At 35.4% G+C, this 27,002-nt stretch overlaps 1 protein-coding gene across 1 annotated transcript; it reads left to right on the top strand.

Annotated features, from left to right (window-relative positions):
- The first annotated feature begins 57 nt into the window (after positions 1-57).
- LOC140149581 (glutamine-rich protein 2-like) lies at positions 58-27,002 on the top strand. The gene is made up of 22 exons (XM_072171659.1): positions 58-791; positions 4,672-4,776; positions 5,600-5,758; positions 9,241-9,384; positions 10,000-10,050; positions 11,718-11,885; positions 12,190-12,327; positions 13,122-13,352; positions 13,799-14,011; positions 14,985-15,107; positions 15,696-15,770; positions 16,496-16,606; positions 17,018-17,190; positions 17,887-17,946; positions 18,117-18,218; positions 20,018-20,200; positions 21,808-21,945; positions 23,006-23,131; positions 24,274-24,396; positions 25,270-25,308; positions 25,999-26,092; positions 26,617-27,002. Exons 1-22 carry the CDS (start codon positions 210-212, stop codon positions 26,884-26,886), a joined length of 3,408 nt encoding a protein of 1,135 aa, XP_072027760.1. The 5' UTR covers positions 58-209; the 3' UTR covers positions 26,887-27,002.

Raw genomic sequence — 27,002 nt, 5'->3', positions numbered from 1 at the left:
CTGGTTGCTATGGTCGGGGATTCCGTCTGTCACACGCCGGTCGGACTTCCGCAATCGCAGTGCTTCCACCACTGTGTGTGTCGTCAATGAGTTACATGTGCTAAACAGAAGTAAACAATAGACTGAACATGCGATAATTGAATAGCGGTGTACACAGTAATCTTTCCGTCCCTCTCGGCTCTTCCGACAAAGGTCGGCAAGTAGGCAACATGACTGCCACTACTGTGAGTCTCACTGAACTCGTTGATCTTTCTTTAGGAACTCCAGAAGTTGTTAATTATAAGGGGCTTCGGACCCTGTTACTTGCAATAGTTGGGCATTTGAAACTTGGTGATGTGAAGACAGAACTGAAAGATACAGACAAGCAAGAACTGCTTGCTGCCAAAGAGGTTACAAAACACAATGTCAGTAGACCCATTAGTGGGACAACAACAACTGATGATTTTGTACCAAGTCGGGTACCAAGTCCTTCGCCAGCATTGCCTGTTCGATCTCATAGTCCAGGATTGACCATAAGTCAAGCAAGTGTCAGTGATGCCCAACTTCAAAGTTTGGAGCACAAAGTATCCAAGCTGGAAAACCAGATGGAAGCATTCAATGCCTTACCATCTAATGAAGACTTGTTGCAGAGGGTTAAATCTAGTCATCATGAGACAACTGCTTCTGCCGGATCTAAAACTGCTAGCAAACCATCAACACCAAAACAATTTACCAGCTCACCAGTGACAGAAATGTGGCAATTGATGCAGGTTCAGAGGATTGCTGCTGCTAATGAAGAAGGAGTTGGCAAGGTATGGTGGGTGTGATGATTGCGTAATTTTGAGTCGGTCAAGTTGAACATTTAGCAAGTTAATTTTTTTTAATGGCCCAGGCATGCCAGGGGCCGGGCTAATTTTTCTGAATCATATTTTTTTAAAAACATTTGTACCATACTTGTAATTGTAAGTTGTAATTTATAAGTTAAAATTATTCTAAAAATGGTTCTTTATTATGCGACTCTGAATATATACCATAATTGGGAGCGATTGCCGAATAGGGTGCAACTCTACCAGTCTTATTACAAGACTGCCCCACCCCAACCCTAACCCTAAACTCCGTAAATGAGTACTGAACTCAAGTCTAGCAAGTTGCACCCTATTCGGTAATTGTAACCATAATTGTTGTGTTCAAATGTTTTCCCCGGGAACAGTATCTAACAGTCCATTTGTTCTGCAACTTCTGGTACTGATTGTTTTGATATTAATTTTTAAAAACTAGTAGATTCATTTTCTGGTTTGAATGCATTTTTGGAATTTTTTAATACCCTGCCACTGTAGGTTTTCAATGCAGATTTTTAAAAATTAACAAAATAACAATGAACTTTCTAGCCATCAAAATTATTGATGAATGATTGAATGAATCCCAATGAATGCAACAAAATGTTGTTTATGTTTACCTGCCCATGATGGATGTGTGATGTACAATTGATACAGCTATTAAAAGTAGAAATGTAAATATTGTATGAGAAGCCTGTGATGAGAAATTGTCATTACCATACTGTGATTGTAGTGTAAACCTGTGATGCGATGAACTTGGCAAATTTGTGATGTTATTTTTTGGTTGGCAGAATCCAGAAGTATCCCGACATTTATTTGTCTCAAATTACTGGTTACATTCATATCTAGCTTTCAGATTTTCATGGAAACACCTGTACAAACTACACATAGATGTAACAAACCCTACTTCTCACAAAATTTAGTACTGAGCTGAAATATTTTGTTAGCTCTAAGGTGACAAATCTGTAACCTACAATTTGCATTCACATTCTTCATATTGAATATACTAAAAATAGCCCATGGTTGTTTAAAATTAATTACATGCATGTAAATACTGTCTAGTCTTGTTTGTTCCAACACCTACGGGTACTAGTACAGTAGTATTACCTACTACTAGACTGTCTCATTTTAATTACAACAAGAGGGACCTTAGAGTGATTAAATGATGAGATATTTTTTACATTGAAAGTTAATTGACCATTAAACACAGCGACATTAATGGCAGCATGTTAAGAAAGTATGGGCGAAATCATGATTTCCATAAAGCTAAATCCTTAGCTTTGAAATAATGTGAGCTTACAAATGCCTGGGTTGTTTGATTAATTTAAAAATAAATACATAGGCCTAAGCAGGATTTATAAGAAACTGATTACAAAAATATCATTTTGTATTTACTCATGTCCCTCTCCCAATGTAAACATGACAATCCTTCATTGTTCCTATTCAAATACCTCATATGGCAACCCAATCAATTTACTATTGATAAACTTATTGACTAGTGGTCGTTTGTTTGGAAACGGTCTGTGCGTGCGCTGACTTCTATAGCTTCTACAAATAACACAGTTGTATAAAATGACTTTTTGATTTGTTTTGTTGATTTCAGTCCCGGATTTCAGTTTATCTAAAGTTATAATGTTTTAAATTGTGCACACATAGCAGATATGAAGGTTACTAACTGAAATTGATGACAATCTTGACATTAAATCAATTGTAGGCTCTAATTCTTTGAAGACTAAAAGTCTCATGAGCCCTCCTTCAACTAAGAACTTCACTGCAACTATTTCATTGCATTGATGTCATAGAGGGGGCTAGCAACATTCCTTCTCTGGATCTCATTCACCTGCTGTAGTGACATATGCCATTCATCATTCTTTGTTTATCATTAAAAGAACATCAAAATTTACAAAAGAATACAATAGACCCCAGTGACAGCAGAACATGTGGCAGACAAAAGGATCTACAAAATACCACAATATAATATTTTAAAATTCAATTAAATTAAGAAGTAGAATACAACATCAAAATTCATTAAAAGCCACAGGGAAAATGGATACAACTGGGTTTATATTACGAAGGGTCATATCAAAAAACACAGTATAGTTCTTGTACAAATCCAAAGTTTGTTCCGCTTATATAAGGAGGAAATTATTAGGCTTTTGTTACTGCGCACATCGATAAAGTCCCAACAACTCACTCTCGCATAAATTCACATAAGCTTGCGCTAGTCATGCATTACACAATGCACAACTAGGGTAAAAGCATTTTGCCCAACTGCATGCATGCCATTCTATATCAATACACGGTGTTATGAGTCTTATTTTTTCCGCCTTAGCCGAACAAACTTTAAGCCTAATCATAGGCCTAACCCTAAAATGCCATAAACCCTAATAACTTTAACCCTTTTCAGACCAATGACCCTTTGAACAAATGGACTGTTCTGGGGGAAACGTTATTCAAAGACTATATTATAATTGATTGATGTTAAATTGCAAATTATGCCCAGGCCTAAATAATTTTTTGGAGTTATCAGATAGGACATTCACTTGCTGGTAATGGTATACTTGTAAGTTGTTAAGCCAGAAAAATGGTGTGCACTGTAACAGAGAAGTTTCTATTGGTTGATAAGGGTGAAAACCAAAGGCACAACAGAGAAGTTTATATTGGTTGATAAGGGTGAAAACCAAAGGGTGAAAACTGATCAGGCAGTTGACTAATTGTGTGTGAAAAGTGAACTGGTATTTGTAATTAACAGACGCACTTCTTAAAGGAATAAAGGTGTGTTTATATTGGCCATTGAAAGCCAGACTACTGATTGGATATTTAATACATGAAGCTATTCTTCTGGAAACAATAGAAGAACCTTCTGGAGGTAAATGCAAATGTGCATGAAATGGACTGTTGCTATATTTTTGCTGTTACTCCATCCCTTTTGGCTGAGTGTACGCATTCAGTCCCCTTTTGACTGAGTGAGTTTAATTTTCTCCTTTTGGTCTGGTATAATTAAATAGAGATATACATTTAAAATAGACTTGGTGATTTATTAATTAAAGCATTATTTACAATATTGTTTCATGCAAGCCAGCCGAAGCCGACCTACACTCGTCAGAATATGCTTATCACTGGAAACTGATGATGCCCCGATTTCGGGGCATCATAATCAGTTTTCAGATTCTTCTTCGTTGAGCACTTTACTGTGGATGATTTACCTTACTTGGATTTATTTAAATAGATATATAGATAAAATTAAAGAAGGCCTTAATATTTTGCTGCATGGTAAAATTGAATACATTTGAACTATATACATGTATTGAGGGGTCAAATAAAGGGAGCTGCTCTTCATTAAAATCATTGAATACTTTCACATTGATCCAACATAAGAAGACAAAATCATTTAATTATGGTCCAGTTATCAAAACCTATAAATAGTATAATAGATTTTATGGAATTTGGCAATTAAAAGGGCATTTCGTGATCCACAGCCTCATCCCCCCACTTTTCTCAAAAAAAGTTGAGATTTTTACATCACTGGAAGCCTCTGGCTACATAATGTATGTACAAAATATTTCTTGCAGATTAATTCGTTTAGCAAAGATATCGTGAAATTTGAATTTCGTTCTGGTGCACCAGAACGAAATTACAACGCATTGTCTATGGAGCAGTGTAATACACATAATCATGCATAACTCGCAAAGCGCAAAAAATCGGAATCAACTGAAATTTTGGGAATAGGTTTTTTTGTGGATATCTAATGAAAAATGACATAAATAGAGGATGCTAGGATCACGAAATACTCCTTTAAGTCGTGTTAAAAGTTTTTAAAACAACTAAAATGATATATGTTTTAATTTTATTTCAGCTAATGAGTATGGTGGAGGACATGATGAGAAACTTTCAAGATCTGAAGGATCACTTAAATAAGTATACCAACGATATGGCTGACCTCAAACAACAACTCAACAAGGTGAGAAAAAACAGTTAAGCACTTTCTATTAAGCCTAGTCAGTCCCACAAACATTATTTTCTTCGGCCTGAGATTGAGCAGAAATATGAGAAAAGTGGGAATTGGTGACTGATGAGAATCAGATGGGTATAATTTCTTGACAATTATGTGGAAAACCTAAATGGATGTCTAAATGTATGTTATTCACATATTTTGCACAAAGTGATGGCCTTCCTGTATGTGCAGTTTGCTCACAATAACATCTCTGTCCCAGCTCTAGAAGTAATTAATGTAATCGATGTGAATGTAGTTTTATCCAGGAAACTTAATTGACTCAATTGTTGAACATCATTTAAGATGAAAGAAAGTCTAATAATAGGACAGCACATTAGAGCTTAATTAGACTTGAATAGCCATGCCTTGATTAGGTGAATGAAAGTCATAGAATTTGTGTTTGCTAGAAATTAATTATGGACATGATAAGTTAATTTAGTGTGGATGATATTGATGACTCTTTCAGTAAATCAAATCAATAAGTGTCCTGACTTATTTGGTATCATTGTCTGAAATATTAGAAATCAATTTTAGCGCAGGTCTATGCTTTTTAAATATACAGGTCTTAGATTGTGTTGACAAGATTCATCATGAGATGCATGTGCTTTATATAATTTTAATTAGCATGTGTGCTTTTATCTCATTGTTTCTTAGCGGCAGTGATTTTGAGAGTTGGTGTTTGATTTGTTTTTCTGTTCATTTAATTTGATTGGTCTTGTTCACCTTACACATGTATGCAAATTCATCAAGCATGATATTTTATTTTGTGTATCTTTTCTTAAATTCACAGTTGAATTCTGACAGTGCAGAACTTAAGTCCAGCCACGAAGACATGCGATCAAGCCAAGATGAACTCAAGTCTGATCAAGATAACATAAATGAAAGACTCAGTAAGCTAGAATCATCATCTGCTAATGAGGAAAAGATGTCAGAGCTACAGAAATTAATGGTAAGACAAAATAAACATTTATACATACTAATACAGTTATAATATGTGAGTTTCTGAAAATATGGTCAAAAGTAGTACATATTTTCTTATTTTTTTCTTTATATTTGAGAAACACTAGCGGTCACCCGTCTTGCGCGGTTCGTAAATAAATGCAATTTTACAAATGCATCATTACCATGTTATAGTAGTGCTCGGTGATCACCACCCTACGAGTTTTTATTGCGAACAATCTATAACAAATTACCCGGGAAATTACCGAGCTACTAACTCCCGAATTTATTACCGATTGATCAGTCGTTTCATTTAATTAATTTTAATCAACTTCTTCTCCCCCCTGTTGTCCCCTATCCTCCCGTTCTTTCCACTCTTCCCCCTTTTGCTCACATCCCTCTTCTCCCTCTTATCCAGTCTGTCTCTTATCTGTCCCTAGTATCATGGTTTTAGTACTTCTTCCTATTTGTGAATGTGAAACATAAAATGTAGGCCTACAATTTTTAAATCAGTATACGTAGGTCCTATGCTCAAAAATTGTATAACGGCAATTAATAATTTGTATTTATGCCGTGTTCGCAAAATTTTATGGTCACCCATGCATCGCGGATTGTTAAATAATATCACCAGCCCATGGCACTCATGCACTCCCCTGACTCCTCACTCATTGTGATTTTCCCGTGTTTATTATTCCCAATTGCTTTAGAGGCAGCGTGTTGATATGCGATGTCGCGAGATGACGCAAATTAAATGATACGCGTTTTTTTGTTTGACTCGGCGTGTTACGCGAAGACGCAAGATTTTTTTGTTTGATGTAGTTATTAGGCGGACATAGTAACTGATGCTCATTATTTTAAGGTCCCTGGATACATACTCGGCAGTGGGGTTTGACTCCCACCCTTTTTATTTTACCCCCACCCTTTTTATTGAGGCACCCTTTATACTGAAAATTCCTGACCTCCACGCTTTTTACTGAGGCACCCTTTATACTGAAAATTCTTGACCCCACCACTTTTCCGCTATTTGTAAACATTGACGAAGTCACACGCAAGTTGGTTAAATCAAGTATGCCGAATTCTGCACCTATTTCACACGTGCGAGTCCGATGTTTTTCTCCATTAAGTTGATACATTACGTGAACAATGCAAATTATATGTGAAAAACTACTACTGTACTGTATAATAAGCATTTTAATGAATAACTGTACTTTTATGGCGTTCAAATGTTGTTGTTCTCATGAAACTTGACGTGCGCTGTGTTGACAGCGACTATATCCTACTTCTTCCGTGCTGCTTCGCTCAATCAATTATGCATGATTATGACGTCACTCATATACGATCAGTGTAAAGAAAAATAACATGTCATGGAAAATCGGACATTTGCATATGACGTATGTGTTTTGGCAGGGCTTCCGGGGAGGATATTGTCATAGATGAACTCCTGGATGGGGCAGCTTTAATTAGCATGAGGCCGCATTGATATGTAAATAGCGTATTGTTATTTAAATTTGTGCCCAGACGTATTGAGGGCAACAGTCATGTAATCCAGACGGAGAATGGCTGCATATGCCGGGCATGTCAATTTCCTGAGTGAAGGCTTTTCTGTATAGGTAATAAGACCTTTCTGTATAGGTAATAAGCTAGTATATTTCGTGTACCAGTTGGTTATAACAAAAAATTAGTTTATATATATCATCAATCTTTCATATTAAATATATTAAATGTATAAACTTTGAAAGTTACATGAATTTGAAGAGCAGAGCTTCGAAATCTAGCTAAGTCAGGTGATGTGAAATTCTGCTGCGTGACCCCCTCTGCGTGGTAGAATTATATTCATAAAACATTGAATTTAACAGATATCATGGGCAGCCAACCACGAGTTATCAGCATTTAAAATATATGTTAATTAACAAAGATAAATAATAAAGAGTACAAATGGCAATTAACTAGTAAACAAGCCTGAAATCTTAAAATGTTGCCACATGATTTCCCGAACACATGATATGTCAACGTGTGACCACTATTCAGATTTACCGTAAATATTTGGAGTATGCTTGCACATCATGCACATACACTGTGCATTTCTTTACCTCCGTATAAAATCAATAATTCATGCTGGGAGCCAAGTAACATTGTCTGCTCAGTGCAGATTGGTATTTTATTTTACTTGAGAGCATAATAGAAATACATAAGACGAATCATGGCGCCATGATGGAAGGTCAGGTCGGGTATCAAAGGTTATTATAACTTAAATACTACTTGTATTTCCTACCTTGCCTCTGTCACATATTTCCTTCATATTATTGACAGCAAGTCCTAATTTTGACTTTGCTATTGCAAAATGTCATTTCATATCAAATTAGTAGACTTTCTTTGAAAAAACATATCACTGGTGCCTGATGGGAACACCCGTCCGCCATTTCATTAAACTGGATCGTTTTACCTGGTTTGTGCCCAGATGTATTGGGGCGTGCTATACTCTCATTGAACAGGCAAAGTTCGCAAAACTAACAACGTTGTTATTTGCCAAACTCAATTAACATGATCCAAGGGTCGAACATGAATTATTCATAACGAGCTATAACGGATCGATAACTGGCCTCACTTTCTAGCTAGTAAACCAGCTGAATTTTTCATAGATTTTGCGTTGCTAATAGAACAACCGTGAATTTAGTGTCACCCCTTGATATTGTGTACATTGCAATGGACACTCGACAAGCGCTAGCCTGCATCAAATGGAATTTTATCTTGCGACATGGTGTGCAAGTTTTGGCGATTTTTCTTGGAACTATGATTATTTTATCATTCAATAAAAATATACTGTAAGTTGGAAGAAGCCCCACGCTTTTTATTTTAATCCCACGTTTTATATCATTCCACGCTTTTTACCCAAAAAGTTTAAACCCCACGCTTTCACCAATTTTCAGAATTTCGAACCGGCACGCATTAAAAAGCGTGGACTGCCGAGTGTGGATATTTTTTAAGGTGTTTTTTGCTCATTTTTAGACTTTTATCACTAATATTGAACAAAATGAGGTGAATATGCAGCGTAACTCGGTGAATGATTAGGTTTGCAAAAGTGAAATTTGCAGTTGCATCACCACCGTTCGAGTTTTTATCACGAAAAGTTTTGCAACTCGGTAATTTGTTATAGATAAATATCAGTTTAGTCTTTGCATCTAAACTCTCCATATATTCTCTGCCCCCAGGAAATTCTGGCTATGCCCAGGAGCCTCACATGAACTTACTGTGTAATCAAAGCAAACAAGTGAAAACGGGCGTTTTTGGCAACAGGACAAGTAGCATTTTCTGATCATGCTACATTTTTTTGTGGTAATTTTTCAAAATATTTGTAAATTATGTCCAAAAAGAGTTGATGTATGTCATGAAAATATGCATATTTCATTTTAATGTGAAGTAGCTTTTTAATTGTTTTAAGTCTGACTGACTGTTATTCTTAACTATTATGTTTGTTTCTGTTTTTCCCTTCAGAATGATATCAATAATCGTCTGAATACTCTACCACCAATAGAGACTGTTGTCACATGGCCTGCTATGGAGGATGCATTGAAAGGCATCTATAAGGAACCAGCGCCAGTGTCAGATGGGTGGATACAAACTAACCCTGTCACAGAGGTATGACAAAAAATGGTTGATTTTGTTTTTAAAACAACAAGTTATCTCACAAAATAACTGTAAAATCCCAGTACCATAGCATTGTGTGTATGCTGTATAGCATGTAAAATCAGCTGTTTTGGCAAAAGTGGATTTAATGTGACTGAAAAAAGTGTGAGTGGGTGATTGTTTAGGGTAATTTCATACATTTTACACAAAGAAAAGCAAGTTATAATAAGTTCCAATGACCGTATATTTGCTTTGCATGATTTATAAGAGTCATACAAATGTATTTCAGCATCTTTAATGTACACACAAATTTACAAGCAAAAGAGAAAATTTAAACATCAGCAGCTGATCAGGGAGCTATGATTCCATACTCCTTTTCTGTGTACATTGTAGCAATTCAAGGCATTGCATTATAAGGCCTCAATTATTAGAACCAGGGATCCATTTCACTCAACTTTACGATGCTTCGTATGTCTCAAAATCAATCATAACTTACGATCTATCATCGTGATCATAAAAGGGTTAGTCAAAGTTGAGCGAAATACACCTCTGATGTAATATCAAATAGTATAATTTGTGATTCTCTAACATATAATTTAGATTTTTTGTTCTATTATCTCATTTCAGTCTACACAACAACAAACTATTGCAACTTCTCATGAATTCACACAAACAAGGGTAAGTGTCACATATACTGGACCATTTTGTCATTACATGTTCTGTTGAGGATGAGTGCATTTTTGATATTGTGACATCTATAATAAATTAAGGAGTTGAAAAACTTTTTGTGAGAAAAACTGAAAGGGTAGTGATGCATTTGCAAATTGCATCTTTGAAATGCTTATCATACACCAAGTTATATCAGAATTTTGCAATTGCCCCATTTAGAAACCCGGCTCCACAACCATCACCTCTGTCATTTACAATTCTTGATCAGTGGGAGTGGTCTTTTCCGTAGACACATAATCTGATTGGACAATCGCATGATTTTGGGTGTCGTCTATCAGGCTGTAGACGATCCCACGTCATCATGAGTGTTGATAACGCGTAACACGCTCATAGAGGTGCGCGTATGTATGTTGTATGCGTGAGACGCAGTCCGAATACTTTCATACGCGATAGCAGTCTGGCGCAACAAAAGATGTGAAGTTGTAAACAAGTTTCGTTCATTTTAGAAAAAGGGGAGTTTTTATGACGGTAACTTAATTTTTGCTTTAGTACAGTTATTAAAATAATATTTAACCGACTAAGAATGAGAATAAACGATAGGAATTTTTATTTTGACTATCCTCTACCTATGATAGACGACATGCAGGTCCAATATTTTGAGTAGAGGATAGTCAAAATAAAAATTCCTATCGTTTATTCTCTAAATCACAGAAGATGGGTAACCACTAGTGTACATATGGAAAAGTTTTCCTATGAAAGTCTCTTTAAATAAATTATACTCGACTCCAGTGTGTGCACGCTGTGTGTACAGAGGCGTTCGAGGTCAATGCACATTGCATACATTACCACACAGCACACTAAGCAGGGCTGTATGGAAAAGGGTATGGTTTTTCCTACTGTACGACGGCATTTTGTAACCAATCAGATTCCTTTTTAGAGAGTAGAATCTGGCAAAGTATTTCTAGGAAATATCGTGTGAGCCAAGTCAATCGGACTGACTATTATCAAGTGAGGGCCGTCTATAGCACGCTACTTTAATAACACGGGGTGCATGTCAGTGTATTTTGCATTAAATTGAGTGAGATTTTGGGAATACCTTGCGGTGTTTAGTGCTCCTGTACGACGAGGTCTTTCATCAGATTTCCTTGAAAATCGGGGAAAGTAGAGTTTAATATATACATGAGATAATTAAGAGTGAGCCAAAAAATAAAAGACTTTCCCTAAATAATAATTGAAGTTGAAAGTGAAAAAAGACAATTTTCTCCCATTGCTTAACTGTGGGACCCCTTTTATTTGAGCAAAAGAGACTACTTTTCCATATGTATTAAAATGTTAAGTATCAATATTTGTGAGCCAACTCAAGAAACTGAAGAGGAGGGAGTCGGGAGTTGATTTCAGAGGTGGGATGAAAATATTTTTAAATTCTTTCTGCCCACGTTTGGCACCATCAATAATAAAAATCTCTTTGAAAAAGGGACATGCCGGCACACGGATAAATTACAATGAGTAACATCATGTTTCTTTTTATATAAATATACATATGGTCAAAAAGTGTGAAGATTATGGTGGTTTGATAATTTTGGATGGAAAGATCCATCTTTTAGGTGATGAGACCCACTTCCAGGGACAGATTAGCATGAAGCATACTTATTTCTGTTATTCCTTTTTTTCTAAAGACACCAAGTCCACCACCTAGACCATCTACAGGCATGTCTTCCAGACCAGGCTCAGCAATATCCACTGTGTCTCATCAACCTACCAAAGAAATACAGAAGATACTCAAAGATATTGGGGAACTCAGCGGTAAACATGTAGCCTTGGATGCAAGGGTCAAGTTACTTGAGGTGAGTCAGTATGTCTGTGAAAAACTACTCGGCAATTTACAGAGTTCTGTACGATGAATAGTCCATATTTCTTACAAAATGTTTTGACTACTTTTATAAATGTAAATCCTGTGCCTTATTTCAGGTATCACTACCAGGCATCCAGATACCCACCCAAACACCAACCCACACCCATGTCCATATAGGTTGGCGTATGGGTGGCTGAGTTGTGATACATGTAATTAAAGGGTTTGCAGATGATGGTTCTTTAAAAAATGTTGCAATATGCAAGCATATCTAATGTATCCTCCTTACTGTCCTTCAGGAACTAATGGAGAAGAAGGCTGATCTTGAAGAGATTAAGAGACTCCTTGGAGAAAGACAAGATGTTCCTGAAGACTTAGCCAAGATGTTGGGAGATCTTCAAGATGGGTTAGACTCGCTCCATAAGAGCAAAGACAAGGTTTGTATAATTATGTATAATGTAAGGTGACCAAAGTGTCATCAGATGACACATGGGCATTCTTACCAAACATCTTAGGTTCAAAATGCATAGGTAATATGGCATGTGATGAATGAAACCACTTTGCACAATGTCTAAAGTTTGTTAGCCTCTATTTTTCCTTCTTAAAGTTTGTCTACTCTTACTGTTCTAAAGTATTTCATTGTAACTATCATCTACACATATTTTCTCTCAATGTGAAATCAATCTGTATAATCTTTGCATTTGATTTCTTTCATTTTTGATTGATTTGATTTTTCACTGGAGCACTCATAACATAACCTTTCATGTCTATCCATTCATCTATCTACTTACTATTATGAAAGACAGAGATAAAAAGATTTTATCGCGTCTGATGTACTGTCAATTATGATCCTTGATTGGTTTACACAGGTTAATAGCGCGTAAAAGGAAGGCCGATTTATCTGGTGCCGATCGGAGAAAAGGAATAGCAGCAAATGGCAAAAAATTACGTACTTTTACAAGGCAAAAAGTAGCTTTTCTAGGCATTGTTGACATGGTGCCTTCGCGAAAGAAAGTTTCCTGCTATAAAGACCTAACTTTTGAGATGGTTTGCATGTTTGAAGGTGCAAAATTAACAATAAGGCGCCCGCTTATAGTACCACCGCGTTCAGTAAGTCAGCATCACGTCTCTTGTAAACAAACCGTGCTCGAATTTGATTGACAGATGACATCAGACGCGATAAAATCTTTTTATCTCTGTCTTTCATTATAACTCACTTATCTTTGTCCAGATGGATCAGCTCTCATCATGGATAGAGGAATCCTTCAAACACTCTCCTGCTACTCAGCAGGATATAGATGAGCTTAAGGAGCACCTTGAAAGAATACATAGTCAGTTAGCTGAAGATATAGATAGTCTTATTAATGGTCTGCCTGTTGGCAGGGCAGTCTCACTATCAGCGGTTAGTCAGTCAGTTGCGTTAGTCAAAAGTTCAGTAAAGATTGAGCTTGACATTGTTTTTGTTAGCTTTTACTGTTAGAGCCAAGTTTAAAAGTTTAATTAAATTTGCTTAATATAAATTTAAAGATTCTTATTACAGGTAAACTGAGACAGATTTATCTAGTATTTAACATATTCTTTTTATAAGCCTTTTACTTTCTTTTGGTGTTTGATTTGCAGTAATGCAGTAAATAATTTCTATGTTATTTTCTGTTGATGGTTTGATTAATTTCATCAATACTTTAGTTTCATCCTATAATTCAAATTTTGTCATCATGCAAATTTCTTGCAATGTTAAATATTTCAATTAAGTCAATACACCTGTATTTCTCTCATTGTCAACTAACTCTCTGATCATTTTCTTTGCACATTTTCTTCCAAATCTTTTCACCAACTATCACACTCATCACCATCACCACCATCACTACTGTTGTCATGGTAACTCATCACCTGCACCTATAACATCAGCTTGAGAAACTGAGTGATAAACTACAAGGAGAACTAATGGATCAGTCCAATAGTTTAGGCTTAAAAATAACTAGGTATCTCGGTCCACTGAAAACCCATCTGGACCATCTGGATAAGAGGGTAGATGCCTTAGGGAAAATGAGAGTCAGGGAGGGAGATGAACTGATGGAATTGGAGGAGGAGGAGGAGGAGGAAGGAGAACAATATGATATAGTAAGGGGTTCCATGTAACATAAGTGAATCCCTGGGGTTTGTTCTTAGTGGAAAGCTGGGTACGGGATGTGTGCCAGATTTGGGGGTTCAGTTTCAGCCTTCTGCTATTTTTCAAAAAACTGTTTTAGAGATGGGGTCATTTTCACAAATTTACCCAAAATTCGGAAAAAAGTTCAGATTCTTCAAAAAACTTGTATACGGCAAAATTAGCAACAGCAAATATTTTCCAGCATTGGCAAATTTACAGTAACTTTGAATAAAAATGATCAAAATTTAATTTAATTTTTGGTCCTTATTCAATCAAATTTGGTCTATTTTTGGGCTTTGGTTCAGAAATCCCAGTCACACATCCCTACCCAAACTCAAATCAATTGCCCTAGGGAGTGAATGCATATTATTATGCCATCATAATTTCAGAATACAGCACATTCAACCTCAGTTATCCAGCTATGATAAGCATAACTGTTTAAGTGAAATACTAGCTGTTCCAAAGTATAAAATGTGGGATAAGTGGGTAGTACTGAATAAGGATTTATGTCATCAAAAGATTCTATTTATGCTCTATACAGTGCTGCAGATAACAAACCCTCTAGTGAAATACGCAAAGAAAGGGGACTAATTTTTTAGATCCTAGAAAGAAAGGGGAAAATATTGAAAACATATTTGATTTTCAGAACAGAACAGTACTCAGCTGGATAACAGAGATAAATTAGTTTACAAGATATCAATAAAGTATGTAAAATGTGTACACATCAGTGATGTAGCTAATGGGCGGGGCAGCTGCCCTATGTGTAACATTTTGCCCTCCCACTGTAAGGTACTGGCTGCCAGAATTGGTTAGATTTTAGGCCTTTTTTTACCATTTTGTCAAATTTTGGGTCCCCCTTGGTCTGTTTTCTGAAAAAATTCCTGGTTATTCCACTGCTGCAAATCCCCGTAATTCTAAAAAAAAATTGTTAATGTCACATTTTAGGATGGTGAAAGTATCACAGAGATGCAGAAGTTGATTCTTCAGATGCAAGCAGAGGTGGATAGACTCAATACCACATATGTACAACTAGTAGATGAACATAATGCCAAGCAGAAACACATTGATGTAAGTATTAGAAGCCTGAAAGCATATTGCACTATTCTGTTTAAAACCATCTCATGAATATTTTTTAATTCTTTTGCATTTTGGATCATCAATTTTTATCCAAAAATAGTGGACAAAACTGCAGAGGATTTTAGATTTTTCAGTTTAAACAGTCAAATTTGTAAAATTTCAGTTCTACTGATTAAGTGTAAAAGTTTAATTTCTCCAGGAAAAGAATGTCTTGATTTTACACCACCCTGAAAGAAAATATTTCACCATTTTGTGGTGGCATAGCTGATTAGCAGTGGAACAAACTGACCCTTACTTTGTCTTTTTTTTTTTGGGGGAATGTAGGATCTCTCTGCAACCTTGTTTGTATAAAATATTTATCTGAATTTTGAACCAAACACATTGTTTGCCCATTGGAACAAATTTACCCAACCATTATCATGAGTAATTATTGCTACTGATATTTGGTATAGAAAATAATCAGAGAAACAACTCGTAAAAGAACTGAACTTTGCCTTGTGTGTGTCATTGTTTCGTTACATTCTTGCCTAGAGACCATCCATTAGTGTTATATAAATGCTGTGTATGTTTTTATTGCAGGCTTTGTATACATTTGTAGATAGATTACAAGAGAACAAGGCAGATAAAGAGCATGTTACCATGGAGATTGATATAGTGAGTAGAAATAATAGTTGCTTTTTGCTTATCATTATCTTATCTTAAGTCAGTCACTGAATCTGGTATTAATGATTATGTTCATCAACTACTTTTGCACCTAGCTTTGCCAAATTTGAACCATGAATTCATGCAAGCGCTTGTTTTTGTTTATTTCAGGTTTCTTGATATTAATACCATTTAAATATATTAAAAATTTGTGCAATTTTGATTATTAGGTTGTCCAAAATTCAAGTTTGCTTCTTTTTTTCTATAATTGGGCTATTCAATTGAAATCCACTCCACCCAGATGGAAGATGTTAGAAATATCTTCCACAGGGGAGTAGGAATTTGAGATGGAATAAATATGTTAGGCAACTCCATTTGAATTTCATACTCCCTCTGAGAAAGATTCAACCTGAATCTTCTGCAGAGGGAGTATGAGTTTCAAATACCTTCAGAATGCTTATCCTGCACAAAAACGCCTGGTGTGGCAATCTAAACATGCACTCATGCAGCATTGTCATGCATACAGTTGGTTAATGTGCTAAATCCATTTGAAATTCATACTCCCCATGTGAAAGATATTTCCAAAATCTTTCACAGGTGGAAAGTGGACTAAAAGTGGACTAGCCCATTTTTGTTTACCAGCATTTATCCACTTTTTAATACAATTTTAACTCTTTGTATCATCAGTATATGAATATTGTGTAATTATATTATTTTGCGGAATTTTTTGTCAACAGAAAGCAGATAAGAGGATGTTAGAAAACAAAGTGAGTCGATCACAATTCCAAGGCACTGTGGATGAGATGACCAAGAACCTAAATGATGTCATGTCAAAACTATCAGGACATGTAAGTTGCAATGTGCCAATTATTTTTATCTCATTTATAGTTTTCAGCATAGTTTCCAAAATGGTGCAGTTTATGGCATAAGGGGTTCTGATTGGCTAATTGAATCATGTCATTATCACATTTGCTAATCAAACTGCGTAGCATAGCATGATCTAGTTCTTTTTTACGCGATAATCAGACAGAGCAGACAGACACACCGTTGAAGTAATTTATTGAATAGTATAATTAAAATTATTAAACACAATTTAGTAAAAAAAGTCCAATATCAGGTTGCTAAAAGTGCTCATAATTATGATATAAGTATTTGTGAACCCTAATAGGTTTTAGTAAGGTAACACAGACCTTTATGACCAGCTGCCACAAAAACTGGAATTACAACCAACTGATGATTTGATTACATTTGTGTTTTAGACGGATGCATGGGAGAGTGCAGTGAGTGAGCTCAAGCTTGGTATAGACAATAAATTAGACCGTATGGAGTTAGATCCTCTCAAAGCCTATCTAGACAGACGCATCAAAGCAGTAGATGCTAAGGTGATCAAGAAAGATATGGAATTACCAGAAGATGCTGCTGGCTTTAGAAGGTATGTGAGAAACATTGTTTTTTATGGTTAGGGAGAGGGTTATGGCCAGTGTGGCGTGTACAGGTTGTCAAAAGATGGGGCATGGGTCTTGATTCCCCGCTAACTGCTAAAAAAAATTGGTTTGCTTCACTCACTGAAGGTCTTAGGTGAATACTCTATTACATTTAGAGGTCCAGTCAGGGATTAATGTATGGCCTAATTGCTCTGCCAATTGATCAATAAGCATACACAGGTCAATATATCATTAAAGCTTTTTTCGTGAAATATTGCCAATAAAAATGAAAGTGGTTATCTTTAGTTTTTGCAACTTCAGAAGTGAGGGACGTGTTTACAATGATTCAAAACTATGGATCTCTAGGTGAGAAAAAAAGGGGGGTAATTGGGTGAAAAACACCTGAAAATTGGGGGCATTCAGTAAGACCTGGGGAATTATATAGGTCCATAACTGCCAAAATTGAGAATTTTCAAAGTTCTGGTCATTTTAGAGAAAAAAATTGGGTCATTCAGTGAGAGCTTATCTAAAATATGTTCAAAATTATGGTAACAGAAAATAAGAAAGAAAGGTAAGAGGCAGTTAAATAATGAGGTCCTGCTTATGCAGAGTCTTAGCATTTCCTTCTCAAAATATTTTGTGTTGGTTCTGTTGAGCATTCATTTTGAATAATAATTGATGTGCTTTCTTTTCTCTCTCATTAGACCTCTTCAGAAATTCAATTGTATATCATGTGATAGGCCGCTGGATATGAGTCCACAACCGTAAGTAACAATTCAATATTTAAACAGTTTGAATGATAGCTATAGAATCAGAACCTTGGTTTCATTAATTATAAATGTATCAATGTGTATATAACAATATTATCTTGTTTTGAAAACTATTTCTGAAATAATGTTAAACAAAGTCTTCCAATTTGTTTTCTTTTCCACAGACCATTAGCCTCACTGCCAGAGAACAAAGGCTTACCTGGTATGAGATCAGGAAGACCATATACAACTTTTGAATTGGAGCAGATAAGAGCTGCACAGAAAAAGTAAGATTTTAGTACTTTATGTTCCTTTGTCTTATTTCCCTTAAAATCTTTAAAAGGCTAAAAGTTTGGAATTTAATGCATTGTTCTTCAGCAGATATGTACAGGTTAAAAAAGACAGTAGGTATGAATTGTATTTTGTACAACTGTAAACAAATTACCTCTTAACCCATTTCAAAATACATTCAAATATAATACCAGTAGATTTAAACTGTGTTCAATGAAAACATATTTGAAGGAAAAAAACAGTTCTCAAATTTCATAATTTATAAAGTAATTAACAATAATTGAATGTTGTTAACAATAACAGACCATACCAATTCTCATATTTTATTTCTGTCCCTGGTATATAGGCTGGGAGTAGCTTATGTTAAGTATGTATAAGAGTATTCCTTTCCATTCCCCCCCCCTCCCCTTCCTCCTCAACAAAGACATTCTGCTTTGAAAGGGACAGGGATGTGTGACCAGCATATTCAAACTATAACCTTTCAGTGTCAGGGTGAGATTTGATACCAAGAAAAGGGACCATTGGAAAAGGATCATTGGATGGGAAGCACTTAAATTGGGAGTCATTTAGATTTGGCACATGTTTTATTCAAATTTAACACAAAAGGCCAAAATGTGGTCTAAATTAGAACCATTTTTATACTTTTGTTGTTCTTAGAGACAAAAAGAGTCTTTTGGTGTGAGACTATCTGCAATTCCATACAAATTATTGTGCAAGAGGGAGTTTAAAATGCTGAATGTGGTCACATGTCCCTGTCATTCATTTTCTGTGGGTGACCCCTCCCCTGATTGGTTCCTTCCACCCAAAAATAATATCATTTAATCAGTGGAGTTTGAACTAAGCAAAAACTAAGTCTTAACAATAAGTTGTTTGTGGTTGATACTGGAATGAACTTATGGCATCAGCAACTAATAAGTTGTCTATCATTGATGTTATGGCATATAATCTGCTCACCATTTCTTCATATGTAAATACTAAGACATACAGTACAAACTACTTGACACTATTTTAGATGACCCTATTCTAAGTGTTGAGCCAAACATACAATGTATACAACTTTTGGGCAATATGCCATTTTGTCATTCAAGTTTCAGTACATTTTTTACCGTAAGCCTTATCTACATTGGGTATTCCAGTTGAAATCCATACACCCCTTGATGGAAGACACAGCCATAATATCACATACAGGGTGTTTGGATTTCAAATGGAGTGACCAATTGTGGTGATATGCTAGGTGTTGAGTGTCAATCTGCAGCCTTCCTGTATACCCTTTACTCATCCATGCTTGACTGTTTCATTTGCTTGTATAATGTTCCATACTTTTCCCTTCCTAGGTATTAAGACATGTAAAAACTTTATAATTATAGGTAGTGGCCACATGTGGCCATGGTTTTCAGTCTCAATACTTTATAATAGGCACAATTAGGCATGAAGTATTAAATTCAACTGGCCACCAAATGTTGAATCAGAGTGAGTGGCCCAAAATAGTCCTCATATGTGATTTCTTTATAGTTTGGTGTAACTTGTAATGTAGATGCTGTACAAACTACAAAGTTGATTATAGTCTCAACTGAAACCTAATGTTAATTATTTGGGTTTGTAAATACAACATTAGCATATTATACAGAGGTGGTGTAAATATTACTTTTTAAATATAGGGACTTCAGAAAACTCTTGTTAACTGTTTTAAAGGTCTTTAATAATTTATATTATTTAAAGATTAGGATTTAGCTATAGCATATTTGTTTAACAAATGCTGTGTTTGTCATTTTGGTTTGTCTGTCTACTACAACAGAGGAAAACCAGGGAAGAACGTACAGCATTATGAGAGGGCGCTCTTTGAGCACGAATTAGCTAGACAAAGGAAGCAGGATATATTAGCATACTTAGTACACTTTGAAAAGGAGGAAAAGCCACCTACATTCTGTATGAGAGGACCTGTACAGCATAGAGTCAGGTTGATAGGATTATGTATAAAATAGGGAACTAATAGACTATGTTTGTAGTTTGATGACTTGTACACACTAGGCATAGTGTAGGTATGGGCTGGAGCTATTTTGGTTTGAAATGATAAGATCCTCCACTTTCTTGAATTTCTTCACTGTGGCCGCATCATCGGAAAATGATGGACATCCACTTCTTGGCTCATCTGTGAGGGACATGTGGCCAGTTTGGAAATTACTTTTTCAAAAAGCAAGAGTGCCATATGATGGACAATCATCACCGTAGATAGCTTTCATTTCATCATAGATTTTCTGAGCATTGTAGGCCTAACCCTTCAAATGCAGGAACTTAATCACGCTGCGTGCCTCAATTTTCACCATTTCACAGGTTATGCGCCTACTGCCCATCTAGCGCCACCTGTATAAAAAGTAAACATACTTATGAGACCATTTTTGGACCATAATGTACAGAAGGACCAGTAATTACACGGACAAAATTTCATCGATATAGCTCCTTCGCTTCTGGGTGATGTCAAAAACTTTTGGATACCCCCTCGTATATGGTACTACAACAATCTGCTCACATTGCAAAAAGAAACAATTTTAGCAGCAGTTCTTTAAGATAAATGTAAAGCATTTGTTTGATATTTGCAAATGATGTGAGAAAAAATTCCCTCTTTTGCAAGGAGAACAAAACTGAGGAGTGGCGCTGGACTATCCAGTGTTAAACAATTGAAAACTGCAAACAGAGTCTAATTCTTAACATTGCAATTGCATGGATAGTTGACACACACCTACTCATAGTCTCTGCTGCAGACTTTATTTCAAGTTACATTTTGATTGCATTGTGTCACCTACCCATGTAATGTTATGTAGCTTATAATGTAATTTATAATAATAGGGTGATACCAGTGGCATAGATAAATTGGTAGATGGAGGGGAACTGAGATGTAGAAGATTTAAATCAACCCTTTGCTTGGGTTCAAAGACCCTTTTACCCTCTCACCAAGGTGCCTATGCCTCTGGATCAAACCAAGAGAGTTTGTATTCTTCAATAACACTTTTATGTTATATTTTTTGTATTGTTTTGTTTATTATTTTCTTTATATAATGAAATGCTGGGTGTCTTAATTTTTATCATAATAATGTATTACTCACTTTTACTTTATTTTGTTACAGAAGTTACACAATTTTGTGACATGATCTGACCATAGAGCTGTATATAATTATTACATACAGCTCTATGGATCCAATCCACTCAGGCCAGTATGTATAGTTTTAAAATTTGAGTTATCATTGCCCATTTAAATCAAAAAGCTTTGTAATTAGAGAAACCTTACATCTCTTGCATGTATGGTTGCCAAGTTACTGTTTTCCAACTTGCTCTTTTTTTTTTGCATTTTGTTGTTTTTAGCTCCTTATTGTTTGTCTATATTTTTAAATATAGGAGCATTCAAACTTAAAGACATTGGCCTTAGTGGACCAGATTGTGTCACACACTTATGCATGATAATTACTCCAAAGGAAAATTTGTTGTTGAACAAATCCTAGTTTTTAATCATCATTAGTTCGTATTATTATCTTGCCATGCCAATTAAACTGATTATTCTGATTATTACACCAATGCTTGCCACTTAAAAAGGATGATGTTTGCTAGTGAGCCAGAAACAGAGTTCTTACATATAGATCAAACACCAAAAGAAATTCCTGGTGAAGTAATGAAGATTAAACACACACGACAAATGACAGAATATCTTAAAACAAAAACACCACCATCAAGGTATAGAATAACTTTAATAGTCTTGGGCACGTACAGCACTTACACACAAAGATAGAGTTTTGAGTTCCTGCAAGTTTTTCCTTGTTCCTTAATTTAATGCAATTTTACAAACTTGTTCAATGCATCATGAATTGCCTAATTCTCTCTTGCCATATTTTGATTTAGATTTACTGAATCATTTAGTATTCAGGGCAGTGTATATAATATAGCCTGATTGGAACTGGCTTAGAGATCTTTGTCACCCTCTGTATCTGCCCATAATTCAAAATGAAGTAATCAACGAGGGAATAAGAGTGCATGATTTTTGTCCATGATTGAACCCTGGACCTCTTCAACATTATCCAAGACCAAACTACAGTGACATGCTGCTCTGTTATATAATTCCAATAATTGGACATGGGTACTAGAATTTAGGCAATTCATAAAAGGCTCAATTTCTTAATGATGCATAGACATTTTTGTGAGATTTTAATGGCAGTAACACATTTACGATTTAACCTGAATATTGAAGAGTGTTTGACTTAATTACATAATGTTGATTAACCCTTTCTTTTTCTTAAAATTAATAACATTTACTCTGATTGTTTACTGATTTGTGTGTTTGTTTTAACCCGTTGCACTACTGCTGCTAAAAAATTTCCTCCATACACAATATTTTTTGATTTGCAATTCTTTTGAACTTTCTTGGATTGCTGTTGGTTTGCCTATTAACTTAACAATTTTCTTCAGTTCAAAACTAGCAATCACCAATTCTGTGAAAAGAAAACATTCCAATACAATATTTTTGAAAAATGTGATTTAAAAAAAAAAAGTAAAAATCATTGGCCTGAGCTATTGATTCTGTCAAATAGTTTCCAAAGCAAATGGAAAACACCTGTATTTCTTGGTTTCTTGTTTGACAAATTTGCAATTCAGTGAATATTTTTATCTGAAAAAAAAATTGTCACTACAAAAAATTTCTAAGATATTGTTTTCATTTGAATTTAAAACGTAACATGAATCAGTTTAAAATGACTTGATTAACTTGAAATTGCTCATTTGCCAATTAACATTAATCATTGTTAACTATATTTTTTGCAAAGCATATTTGTTATAAAGCTAACACTCTGAATTTGCTCTCTTGTTTCATTCCCATATCCATTGCTTGCACTGCTTGCTTGTTTGGACCTGGCTACAACAGATGCGGGTAAGAGACTTATAGTTATTGTGTCTGATATTAGATAAATATATTTAATCTGAAGCTTGATAATAATACGCAATTACAATGCTGAAACCGCCTTGCCAATTAGATATACTAGCGGGACACCCACACTTTTTAACTGATTTTGAAGCCAATTCTTGACTGTTTTTAATCAAATGAAGTTCATTACCATCTCGGTGTATGCCTCGATCTCCCGTATGAATTTGGCGACATTTGGATCGAAACTGACAGAGCCTTTCTTGACATGTCCACATAGTCACAACATTTCACTACTTATAGTAAGATTTGTCAATGTGATGTTTATCTGAGTGTACATCCGGTGTATCATAATTTACAGTATGAGTTGTTTTTCAGTAATTATAATGTGAAATTCATGTTCGTTTTATCCAAGTATTTCATCTAAAAAGGGTTACTGTTTTAATCTACAGATTTAAAGAAATTGGATAAAAATTTATCATAAATTTGTTATGACTTGTTTATTACAAAACCAGCCTATCAAACAAACCCACATCGACAATGGGCCATTGCAGTTGAAATCCATACACCCTATGAAAGACATGACCTCCCACACAGGGGGTGTAGATTTCAAATGGACTTGCCCATTCATATTAAAATTCACACTCCCTGTGTGTTAGATTAAGATCATGTCTTCCACAGAGGGTGTATGGATTTCAATTGGAATATCCCAATCAGACTATTTGATACATTACACTGGATCATTTTGTTAGAGAGTATAGTAACATGGTTTGATAAAACATTGATCCGTCTTGTTAACATGGTTCTTTTTTTACAATTCCGGTACAAATATTTTTAGCAATGTTTCACCACAACACTAGTGGTTCATCAGACTGATAAAAAAGAACCATGTTAACTGTTGAATCTAACATTCCAAATGAACTTCAAAGATTGATCTGTCTTTTTTGTCTTGCTTATCAACTAGTTACAAAAAGCAAAGCAGCTAAACCTAGGTACCACTTAAGTTACAGCGATTTGCTCATATTACTTTATATTACAGAAAATATTTGCATATTTTAAAACATCTGCATTATAATAGCTTTCTTGTATTCAAAATGCACATTGCTAGATGTATCATTTATTTGCATGCCTTTATATTCTTGTATTCATAGTTCCCATTATGGTGATGTACCTGACTACTTTGTGACGACAAGGAGTTGTGGCGGCAGTCATACAATGACTTACCCCCACAAAAGAGTAACACGGACTGCTAACACTGTCAGCACCACACTAACGTAAGTTGCATAATGAAAGTATGTGTAGCCTTAAGGTGAAAATCATAAATTGACCATCATCCACTAGACAAGTACTAAGATAAGCAGTAATAATTTGCTGATCATGAAGGTAATAGTGATTAGTCTTTAGGTGTAAGTCATACAAAGATGTAACAACAACAAAACCACCTTACGAAACACAGACCTACCTTAACATGTACTGCAAGCACAATTTTGCTCATCATGGGTATTGTATTTACATGGCTATCTGCTAAAATGTGCAATATATATGTAGTGTTACCATATGGATCATTTTCATACAATAATGAACTAAAACCCCATGACAAAATGAAGTTGTTAAAACTAGTTTGTTTACTTGATAGAGGGTTTTTAAGGTGAAAAAAGTTTGTCTCAAAGACCCGACAGTAATAAAGTTTTGTGAAATTTGATTTGCCGCATAGCCCTACGTGATCATGCCTTTTTTAATGGAAAAAAAAATTGACAATTTGGCCATGAGGTGGCAAAAAAAAAAAGAATTAGAATAGTAAATAGTTTTCTGACAAAATGTTTCTGAGACAAACAAAAGAAATAGGGTTACAAATTATGATTGGTACCCATCAGTTTTGTTGTCTAATGAAATGCCTGCTTTTTCCAAAGGCAACATTAAATCCTCTTGAAATGACTACAATTTATAGTTTGATGACGTTTTACTACATAAATCTACAAAAAAGGAGGATGTTTTACTGCATTTTGATGTGGCAGTTTTGTTCATACTCTCTGGATATTGAATTGATGGGTACCAATTATATTGATATACCATGTACGGAGACTACAGTGTTTGGTAACAGAATGTTTACACTAATTAGACATCCTATTGTTTTGTTTATTTTTCAGTGCTATAGTTCCTACAGAAGACTTGTTACCAATGAAAAGGTAAGGTTGACTTGCATTGATTGGCTAATTTCTTGAATTCAAAAAGTTCTTAATATTGATCAGATATAAGCATATTCTTAAGTATTGGCATAATTGATTGAACCTAATTTTCACCCAACTTTGGAAATTGGCACCATGCACACACCATTTTATAACCAGAGAAGGGTCTGAGAGGGGTCCCCACACATCAGAACTCCTGCATTGAACCTAATTTTCACACAATTTTGGGTGTATTCTTCATATAAAAGAGCATTATAAAATTGAAGGGTTATACAGCTTTATTCCACAAGTGGAGTCTTTACACAAGTCTAACTCATGAATATCTTACACCAAGGATGCACCTAATTTTGGAAATTGGCACCACACACACACCATTGCATAACCAGGGAAGGGGTGTGACCCACCCATCAGGATCTTTGCACACCCCCTGTAATAAGCAGTTTTAGACAATAATGGATGGAGAAAGTCCTGATTTTTGTCACTCAAGACTATATTTTGTGTTGTTAATATGGCACACACACACATTCCAAAATGAAATTGAACATTCCACTCCTTCCTTGAAAAATGGTGTCAAAATATATTTTAACTTGACAGTCGGACGTAATTTATAAACATTTATTGATAGAAATTCAAAATGTTATATGAAAGACACCTTTATAATAATACCTTAATTTCATTCTTCTGTTACAGACTTGAAACAGATATCCAAGGTGCAGATGGTCATATATACAGGGCTAGGGTAAGCCCTGGCACTGATATGGAGAAATTACCAAATATTACAAATGTGAGTATTCAAGTAGTGTTAAAAAGCACCCCATTCATACTATGAAAATGTTTCAATTTGATTTTGAATTCCATCAGTAAATTGGAATCGTCTTCAGGTAATCATAGAGCCTTTTATTTTGAGGTGGATATCATGCTTGTGCAAAATTATGTGTAAAAAGAGTAGTTTTCATTGGCACGCGATGTACTTGCATACATCATTTAGGGGGTGTCAAAATTGGCACACGATGTACTTGCATACATCATTTAGGGGGTGTCAAAATTGGCACACGATGTACTTGCATACATCATTATTTTAGGGGGTGTCAAAAACATCAACAGTCAGAAAAAAGAGTAATGTTTGACATGTCCTCAACCCCTCCACTTCCCTAATGGACATTGTGAAACTAGTAGAAGCAATTATCAAAATTACAGGGCCCAACATTCATTGTTTATTATTCTGTTCACAGTGCCCAAATATATGTATACCCTTGGTTTCCACAACTTTGAAGTGATTTTTACACTTTTTCATTTTTTCATTGACAGGCTCCCAAATCACCAAAATCCGTACGAAGAACAAACAGTGCACGAGGGCGAAGGCAACCGCCATCATCCGCAGCGACAGAGCGTACCTCACCGCATCCAACATCAGGCCGGCCGCACTCAGCAAGGATTAGTCCTCGTTCTTCTACGCATAATTTTGACCCAGCAACTCAATCGAATACATTAGAAGTTAATATGAATGCACCTAGTGAACCTGGTGATGCTAATGATACAAACTCTATTGCTGTTGATCATGATAAACCACCCGAGTGATGATGGTAGTCAGCAGAAAGTTTTTATAGATGAACTTTATTTGTGCCAAATAGGGTCAGCATCATGGATGTTTGGGAGGAATGAGTAGTAATAAATAGAAATGAGCTAGTAACAAA

The sequence above is a fragment of the Amphiura filiformis genome, chromosome 4, assembly GCF_039555335.1.
Source record: "Amphiura filiformis chromosome 4, Afil_fr2py, whole genome shotgun sequence".
NCBI lineage: Eukaryota > Metazoa > Echinodermata > Ophiuroidea > Amphilepidida > Amphiuridae > Amphiura > Amphiura filiformis.
This window is presented reverse-complemented; position numbering and strand designations above follow the sequence as displayed.